The following is a 9,902-nucleotide window of genomic DNA, read 5'->3' on the forward strand; positions in this document are numbered from 1 at the left end:
CGGTAGTGCAGAGTGCTGGCAGATAGTACAGGCACTCACGCAGCTTAGAAGAACATTGGTAACAGGTAGTACTACTGATAATAGTCACAGGTAGTGACTACTGATAATAGTCACAGGTAGTACTACTGATAATAGTCACAGGCAGTACACTGATAATAGTCACAAGGCAGTACTACTGATAATAGCCACAGGCCAGTACTACTGATAATAGTCAACAGGCAGTCTCTACACAGACTGCTCTACTCGGCCCGTACTCTACACAGACTGCACTACTCAGCCCGTACTCTACACAGACCAGTGCGGCATAAACAATCAGAGCTGCAGTAGGACTATATGCAAATAGACCATTGCCATATGTTTTTATTTTAACTTGATTTAAATAGGCAAGTCAGTTAAAATAACAAATTCTTATTTACAATGATGGCCTACGGCGGATGATGCTGGGCAAATTGTGCTCCGCCCTATGGGACTCCCAATCACGGCCGGTTGTGATACAGCCTGGAATCGAACCAGCGTCTGTAGTGACGCCTCTATCACTGAGATGCAGGGCCTTAGACTGCTGCGTCACTTGGGTGCCCTTAAAGGTGCAGTGTTGTATTTTGAGACAGGCTTGATTAAGCTAAGTAGCCAATAGGCAGAGTGTAGCATCATTTGTCTAATTCTCTGTAATAATGGTATGGGAATAATAATGCATTTGATTTTGTAAAGTGGTTTCTTGCATCGTTCAACACAAACACATTTTCAGCCACATCCTTGTCTTTATAAACAGGTTCATGCAGATGAACAGGTTCATGTCCAGCCCTGCGTGTGTTTTTCTCTAAAGTCTCATGGAATGTAGTCCTACATTGAACACCTCACATTGGCTTCTACTGTAGTCTGAATGATAGAACACCTATTTCCATGTTAAAATGTGATGGGATGCATTTTCTCTGTTGTTTTTGATGGTAGGCCTACATTATGATAAAATAGCCACAGTAGCCTACGTGGCCATTGTTAAAACTGAAACTTAAAGCGAGTACAGCCTCCGTGTTCACAGTAAACAGGTGCTGGAAGTTGCACAGAATTTTGTGCTTAACAAGACCTGAAATTTGCTCAGTGCTGACATTTATTTGAAGGAACATTGTCCCTCGACTATTGTCGGTAGTACTGCCTGGTGACTATTGTCGGTAGTACTGCCTGGTGACTATTGTCGGTAGTACTGCCTGGTGACTATTGTCGGTAGTCTGGCCTGGTGACTAGTTGTCGGTAGTACTGGCTGGTGACTATTGTCGGTAAGTACTTGCCTGGTGACTATTGTCGGTAGTACTCATGGTGACTATTGGTCGGTACTCGCTGGACTGTCGTAGCTGGGGTGACTATTGTCGGTATGTACTGCCTGGTGACTATTTGTCGGGTAGTACTGCCTGGTGACTAGTTGTCGGTTACGTACTGCCTGGTGACTATTGTCGGTAGTCTGCCTTGGTGACTATTGTCGGTAGTACTGCCTGGTGACTATTGTCGTGCTGCGGTAATTGTCGTATCTGCCTGGTGACTATTGTCGGTAGTACCTGGCCTGGTGTTGGGTATACTCCGTACTACTCCCTTCCTCTACCTTGCTAATAGTTCCGCATTGACTGCCTTGGCTTCAAAGGCAGTTATGGTTTTGTTTGAATGTTGAAGTCAGTGAGAAAGGACATTTTTTTTTTTTTGTTCAGCTAGTGACGTCAGTGCCTGTGCTTGCAGACTGGCTTCTCCCTCTGTGGGTGTGATGCTGTTAGTTGGCTAATTTCGCCATGGTTTGTCTTGACAATGTACAGCAATGACAGAGCACGGAACTGGTCATCTGGTACCGTAGGCTAGCTCTCGCTGGCAGCTCGCACCACGCGCGCAGGCTGAGATGGGGCAGTGTAATCTCTCAGACTCTCAGCTGCCCACGCCTTGTCGCCCAGATATATGAACACCATGTACGCACAAGAGGAATGGGGGGGAGGGATAGGTCGCACACAAGGGAGGAGAAGAGGGTAGAGGAAAAGAGAGGGTAGAGGAGAAAGAGAGGTAGAGGAGAAGCGAGGTAGAGGAGAACGAGGGTCGGGAGAAGAGAGGGGAAAGAGGAGAAGAGAGGGAGGGTAGAGAAGGAGGCCAAGAGAGGGGAGAGCGGGAGGGTGGAGAGAGAGTGAGAGAGGGGTCTAGGGAGAGCGGGAGGGTGGAGAGAGAGAGTGAGATGTGAAACGGGTGCAGTGGGAGAATCTGCTGCACACAGAATGATCAAAAGGGAATCGAGGCTATTTTCAGCTCATGCTTATAATCTGTGTTCAACATACACGGAGGAGCAGCAGGACGGAGGAGCACAAACTGCTGTCCAGGAAATAGATGGGATATGTTATGCAGAGGTTCTGTATCAGTGGTTCGCCCAAACAGCTTCTAAAACATGTGACTCACAAAACTGTCCATATCGCCTCCTCTACCCCTGAGAGGGGGGGAATGGATCAACACAGATGAGGGCTCAGTATTTATGTACCTTATTTATACCCCCCCTCTCTCTCTCTCATGCCATCTCTCTCTCACCTTCCCTCACTCTGAGTGAAACCTCCATGTGCTCCTCCTGTATGTTTTGGCTCGTCTTCCTCCTTCTCTCCAGAAGTGCTTTACCACTGTTTGGGGCTGTTTTAATCCACTATGGGATTAGATTTGAATTGCAAAAATAAGCGGGTTTAATGGACCTGTATTTTGTTTAATTCTATTGGTGGAGGGCTCGCCTTGCTGTGGCTTCTAGAGAGGACGAGGAGGAATGTGTGTCTGGGGAGCAGCCGCTCAACCGGTTTCAGCTGGCAAAAAACGGACGCGGTTGGTTTACAATCAAAGGGTTATTGACAACTTGTGAGCTATATTTCAGTAACAAATATTTATTGTGAAAACTTAAATGCATTTGTCCACAAGCACGTGTTGTCTCAAATACATTGTTAAGGTTGTAGGTTAGCTAGCTATCAAATTTGAGCCATATTAGCATAGACATGACATCAGTCAAAACAAGAGATGGTATCATGAACAAGATACAACTAGCTGAAACGAGACATCTACAATTCACAGCACAGCAGGTTCTTGTCACTGTTACCATCTATCTGACCGTTCAGGCAACATACAGCCTTTTAAATTATGGTGACATCGTCAACCCACCCGTCTATAGAAACACGTGAATGTATGTGTCTGTGGGTAAAATAAATATAAGGAGTTTTTTGGAAAATATATATATTTTGGTCTATCCAAGGACGTTTTTAGAGGCGGGAGGGAAACAGATGGCACATCGTAATACTGTGGCGTTGGTGAGCATTATGTGTTCACTGGTTACATTAACCAGATAATAAACCATTAGCCGAAATGGCGGCAGGTAGCCTAGTGGTTAGAACATTGGACTAGTAACCGGAAGGTTGCAAGATCGAATCCCTGAGCTGACAAGGTAAAAATCTGTCGTTCTGCCCCTGAACAAGGCAGTTAACCCACTGTTCCTAGGCCGTCATTGAAAATAAGAATTTGTTCTTAACTGACTTGCCTAATTAAATAAAGGTAAAATATATATTTTTAAAGCTGATAACCTAAACATATATCACACTAGTGGACTATGTAACAGTGAGAAACAGATGGTTGTCCATGTCTTAATACCACAGAGTTTCTATACCCAGAGGTGCAACAACGCGAGACTTCTGGGAATGCTTGCAATTTTTCCCCCAGTAAATTTTAGAAATCTGAATGCACAACATAGATTGGAGCCAATGTCTTCAGTAGTTGAATATGTTATAATGTCTTCAGTAGTTAAATATGTTATAATGTCTTCAGTAGTTGAACATGTTATAATGTCTTCAGTAGCTGAACATGTTAGAATGTCTTCAGTAGCTGAACATGTTATAATGTCTTCAGTAGCTCAACATGTTAGAATGTCTTCAGTAGCTGAACATGTTATAATGTCTTCAGTAGCTGAACATGCTTTAGTAACATGTAAAAGTGTCTTCAGTAGCTGAACATGTTATAATGTCTTCAGTAGACTGTATTAATGTTATAATGTCTTCATAGTGAACATGTGTAGTGAAATGTCTCTTCAGTAGCTGAAACATGTTAGAATGTCTTCATTAGTTAAATATGTTATAATGTCTTCAGTAGCTTGAACATGTTATCATGTCTCAGTAGCTCACATGTTTAGAATGTGCTTCCAGTAGCTGAACATGTTATAATGTCCTCAGTAGTTGAAATATGGTTTGAAATGTCTTCAGGTAGCTGAACATGTTATAATGTCTTCAGTAGCTCAACATGTTATCATGTCTTCAGTAGCTCAACATGTTATCATGTCTTAAGTAGCTCGAACATGTTATCATCTTTAGTAGCTCAACATGTTATCATGTCTTTAGTAGCGCTCAACATGTTATCATGTCTTTAGTAGCTCAACCATGTTATCATTCTTAGTAGCTCAACATGTTATTGCTTTATATGTCATTTTCATGTTTTAGCTCAACATGTTAGAATGTCTTTAGTAGCTCAACATGTTTATCATGGTCTTTAGTAGCCACATGTTATCATGTCTTAGTAGCTCAACATGTATCATGTCTTTAGTAGCTCAACATGTTATCATGTCTTTAGATAGGCTCAACATGTTATCATGTCTTTAGTAGCTCAACATTTATCATGTCTTAGTACTTCAACAATGTATCATGTCTTTAGTAGCTCAACATGTTATCATGTCTTTAGTAGCTAACATGTATCATCAGTGTTATCAATGTCTCAGTAGCTCAACATGTTATCATGTCTTTAGTAGTCAACAGTTATCAGTCTCATAGCTGAACATGTTATCATGTCTTTAGTAGCTCAACATGTTTATCATGTCTTTAGTAGCTCAACATGTTAGAATGTCTTTAGTAGCCAACATGTTATATGTCTTTAGTAGCTCAACATGTATAGAATGTCTTCAGTAGCTGAACATGTTATCATGTCTTCAGTAGCTCAACATGTTATCATGTCTTTAGTAGTCCAACATGTTATCATGTCTTTAGTAGTCAACATGTTATCATGTCTTTAGTAGCTCAACATGTTATCATGTCTTCAGTAGCTCAACAGTTATCATGTCTTTAGTAGCTCAACATGTTATCATGTCTTCAGTAGCTGAACATGTTATAATGTCTTCAGGAGTTGAACATGTTATCATGCTTCAGTAGCTCAACATGTTATCATGTCTTTAGTAGTCAACATGTTATCATGTCTTTAGTAGCTCAACATGTTATCATGTCTTTAGTAGCTCAACATGTTATCATGTCTTTAGTAGTCAACATGTTAGCTTTAGTAGCTCAACATGTATAACTCCAACCTCGTGAAAGTGACAAACTGACGCGTTTTCGTCAGAAACAACTTTAAATCGAATAAGTGCCTTTTATTTTGAAGGCCTGCGCCGTTTGGGGCGAGTCGACCGTTAGGCCAGATGACGTGGTTTTGCGCATGAGCTTAGTGGCCAACGTCGCCATGACATCGCCGACACACGTGATCGAGGAGTTTTTTTGGAGAAGCAATTTCTACATATCTTCATACTAAACCGTCTTTGTTAATATAGGGAGGTGTTTATTTTGAGCCTATGTCTGGTTGTGATTGGCAGGTACCTGGTGACCCACCTGATGGGGGCAGACCTCAACAACATAATCAAGTGTCAGAAGCTGACAGATGACCATGTGCAGTTCCTCATATACCAGATCCTCCGGGTTAAAGGTGAAACACACATACACACAGACATTCCTCATATACCATATCCTCCGGGGGTTAAAGGTGAAACACACATACACACACAGACAGACAGACAGTTCCTCATATACCATATCCTCCGGGGTTAAAGGTGAAACACCAACAGACAGAACAGACAGTTCCTTATCTACCAGATCCTCCGGGGTTAAAGGTGAAACACACATACACACACAGACAGACAGACAGTTCCTCATATATTAGATCCTCCGGGGTTAAAGGGGAAACACACATACACACACAGACAGACAGTTCCTCATATACCAGATCCTCCGGGGGTTAAAGGTGAAACACACATACACACACAGACAGACAGACAGTTCCTTATCTACCAGATACTCTGGGGGTTAAAGGTGAAACAACATGCTTGGAGATTTTAAACATTCTTCAACTAACTGCCATTCACAGTTGTTGACCAGTGTTGTGTTAATTCCCAGCAGGCAAAACTGTTGAAAGGAAGTCATAATTTTGTAATTTTTGCCATCTGTGATGTACTTAAAAACTACAAACTTATGATTCATGATGTTGATTTAATGTAATGCCTTTGCTCTCCTTCACCTCTCTCTCCTCAGTATATCCACTCAGCAGATATCATTCACAGAGTAAGTTTCCTCTCCTGTTTGACTCAGCCCACAGTGAAAAAGCCCTTCCCAGATGACAACCCTGTTTCTTGTCTTAGTTTATGACTCTCTGGTTCACTTCCACATGGCAGGTTCAGGTCCGGGCTCGCTCCTTATTCAAACACTATAAACCACAGAGGAAGTGAAACCATAAACAATACCCCTGTTTTGTACGGTGACCGAGTCAATGATTCAGATCTGCTGTTTTGAAAGAACTGATCTGATTGGTTCGAGATTGAGTTAGTCTTGCAGAAGTACTGTAGAAGTTTTGTATGAGCACTTCTACATATAGTGGGGGTTTGGTTTGAGAGAATCTAGACCCAATTGAGAAAGCCCATTCAGATCTGGCCTCATGTAGGTAGTCTGTAATAATATTGAAATGCTACTGCTAATAATGTCTGGTCTCCCATCGCTCTTCAGGACCTGAAACCCAGCAACGTGGCTGTGAATGAGGACTGTGAGCTGAAGGTAAGGCATTTATTATTGGCCCACTCATTCAAACTTTGTTCATCCTGAACAGTCTGGACAAGAATTTCAGACAGTCTGCCTGAGGGGGAAACCAAGCACACCTTTATGAAATGGTGCTATTAAAAGTTCACTGCAAGGAGAGAACAGGGTGTGACTTTTCTGTTCACTATCTGACTATCTTGAAGTACCACATTGTTTGCTTCTGTCTGTCCTCCTCAGATTCTGGACTTTGGGCTGGCGCGGCACACAGACGATGAGATGACTGGTTACGTTGCCACTCGCTGGTACAGGGCCCCAGAGATCATGCTAAACTGGATGCATTACAACATGACAGGTACAGTAGCTAGAGATGTGATGTATTACATCATGACAGAGACAGTAGCTAGAGATGTGATGTATTACATCATGACAGAGACAGTAGCTAGAGATGTGATGTATTACATCATGGGGTTAAGTGAAGAAAAACACACCATAGTGGAGGTTAGTTGAAGAAAACCACCATAGTGGGGGTTAGTTGAGAAAACCACCATAGTGGGGTTAGTTGAAGAAAACCACCAATAGTGGGGTTAGTTGAAGAAAAACCACCATAGCGGGTTGTTGAAGAACACCATAGCGGGGTTAGTTGAAGAAAAACACACCATAGCCGAGTTAGTTGAAGAAAACACATAGTGGGGGTTAGTTGAAGAAAACAACCATAGCGAGTTAGTTGAAGACAACACCATAGCGGAGTTAGTTGAAGAAAACACCATAGCGGGTTAGTTGAAGAAACACCATAAGGGAGGTTAGTTGAGAAAACACCTAGCGGAGTTTTAAGAAACACCATAGCGGGGTTAGTTTGAAGAAACACCATAGCGGAGTTAGTTGAAGAAAACACCATAGCGGAGTTAGTTGAAGAAAACACCATAGCGGGGTTAGTTGAAGAAAACACCATAGGCGGAGTTAGTTTGAAGAGGTTTCGTTTTGCAGAGCAGCAGGTTAGGCACATAGAAGAACACATTACCTTAGAACACATTATTTTAGGTCACATGGTCTGGACCTGCAAAAAGCTGTTACATCCACATCAATCAATCACCAGCCGTAGGATTCTGCGTGTACACCGGTCTTATCCAATAAGGACATATTGTGTGGGAATCTCACCAACAACCACTCGAAGGTTAGTGCACGGAAACAGAGTGGTTTAATTGGGTAGGCCAGGCATACACAAGTAGAGGCATTTCAGCTTCGGTACTCATAATTCAGACCAATAGTAGGTTAAGGCAATGAAAGGATACGGTCAGTACCGGGAAACAGCGTTCTGCCAGTGAGGAGTTCAGCCATGATACATCCCACAGACCAATGTCCACTGTAACAAGGGAAATCATTATGTCTGTCTACGTAACACCAGAGGAACAACAAATGTCTACCGTAACACAGTAGGAACAACAAATGTCTACCGTAACACAGAGGAACAACAAATGTCTACCGTAAAACAGAGGAATAACAAATGTCTACCGTAACATAGAGGAATAACAAATGTCTACCGTAAAATAGAGGATAACAAATGTCTACTGTAAAAAGGGATAACAAATGTCTACTGGTAAGGGAAATAAACAAATGTCTACGTTACATATAGAGGGATAACAATGTCTACTGTTACATATAGTGGATAAACACATGTATACTGTTACATTAGAGGAATAACCATGTATACTGTTACAGAGTGGAATAACCATGTATACTGTTCATAGTGGATTAACGCATGTAAACTGTTACATATAGTGGATAACACGTCTACTGTTACATAGTGGAATAACAAATATATACTGTTACATAGTGGAATAACACATGTATACTGTTACATATAGAGGAATACAAATAACTACTGTTACATATAGAGGAATAACAATAACTACTGTTACATATAGAGGATAACAATACTACGTTACATATAAGAGGTAATAAACAAATACTAACTGTTACATATAGAGGATAACAAATACTACTGTTACATATAGTGGAATAACATCTACTGTTACTATAGTGGAATAACAAATAACTACTGTTACATATAGTGGATATAACAAATATCTACTGTTACATATAGTGAGATAACAAATATCTACTGTTACAATAGTGGAATAACAATATCTACTGTTACAAGATAGTGGAATAACAAATATCTACTGTTACATATAGAGGAATAAATCACATGTATATGTTACATAGTGGATAACACATAATTACTGTTACATATAGTGGAATAACAATATCTACTGTACATATAGTGGAATAAATTTACAAATATATACTGTTATCATATAGAGGAATAACACATCTACTGTTACATATAGTGGAATAACACATCTACTGTTACATATAGTGGAATAACAATAACTACTGTTACATATAGTGGAATAACACATCTAACTGTTACATATAGTGGAATACACATATCTACGTTACTATAGTGGATTACACATCTATACTGTTACATTAGAGGAATAACACATCTACTGTTCCATATAGAGATAACACATCTACTGTTACATATAACAGTGGATAACAAATATCTACTGTTACATATAGTGGAATACACAAATCTACTACTGTTACATATAGTGGAATAACAAATATCTACTGTTACATATAGTGGAATAACAAATATCTACTGTTACATATAGTGGAATAACAAATATCTACTGTTACATATAGTGGAATACAATATCTACTGTTACATATAGTGAATAACAAATATCTACTGTTACACAACATAGAGGAATAACACATCTACTGTTACATATAGAGGAATAACACATCTACTGTTACACATAGAGGAATAACACATCTACTGTTACACAGAGGGTGGAAACATTGTTCAGCATGTCCATTCAGTGTCCTGCTATTATGACATCCACATGGCAAGAACATGCCCCAAGACACGAGTACATCAACAATGTGTAGCCTAAATGTATAGCTCGTATACATGTCTACAGTGAGCAGATGCAGTCTAACCACTCAAGAGCTCCAAACTACTGTCTCTTCATGATGTAATACATCAAGATCTCTAAGCTACTGTCTCTGTCATGA

General features: G+C 40.6%; 1 protein-coding gene across 4 annotated transcripts in view; it reads left to right on the forward strand.

The window, feature by feature from the left end:
• LOC111966845 (mitogen-activated protein kinase 14A) overlaps window positions 1-9,902 on the forward strand; it is a 30,478-nt gene that overhangs the window by 8,690 nt on the left and 11,886 nt on the right. For 2 of the 4 annotated variants that reach the window (XM_070444595.1, XM_070444596.1), the window contains exons 4-8: window positions 5,609-5,702; window positions 5,758-5,775; window positions 6,321-6,350; window positions 6,789-6,836; window positions 7,056-7,170. In XM_070444595.1, coding sequence (XP_070300696.1) covers window positions 5,609-5,702; window positions 5,758-5,775; window positions 6,321-6,350; window positions 6,789-6,836; window positions 7,056-7,170 — 305 coding nt within the window. Of the gene's footprint in view, window positions 1-5,608; window positions 5,703-5,757; window positions 5,776-5,996; window positions 6,034-6,320; window positions 6,351-6,788; window positions 6,837-7,055; window positions 7,171-9,902 lie in introns of all 4 variants that reach the window. The other 2 variants (XM_023991805.2, XM_023991804.2) reach the window with 1 other exon arrangement.

Source organism: Salvelinus sp. IW2-2015, linkage group LG7, assembly GCF_002910315.2.
Source record: "Salvelinus sp. IW2-2015 linkage group LG7, ASM291031v2, whole genome shotgun sequence".
NCBI lineage: Eukaryota > Metazoa > Chordata > Actinopteri > Salmoniformes > Salmonidae > Salvelinus > Salvelinus sp. IW2-2015.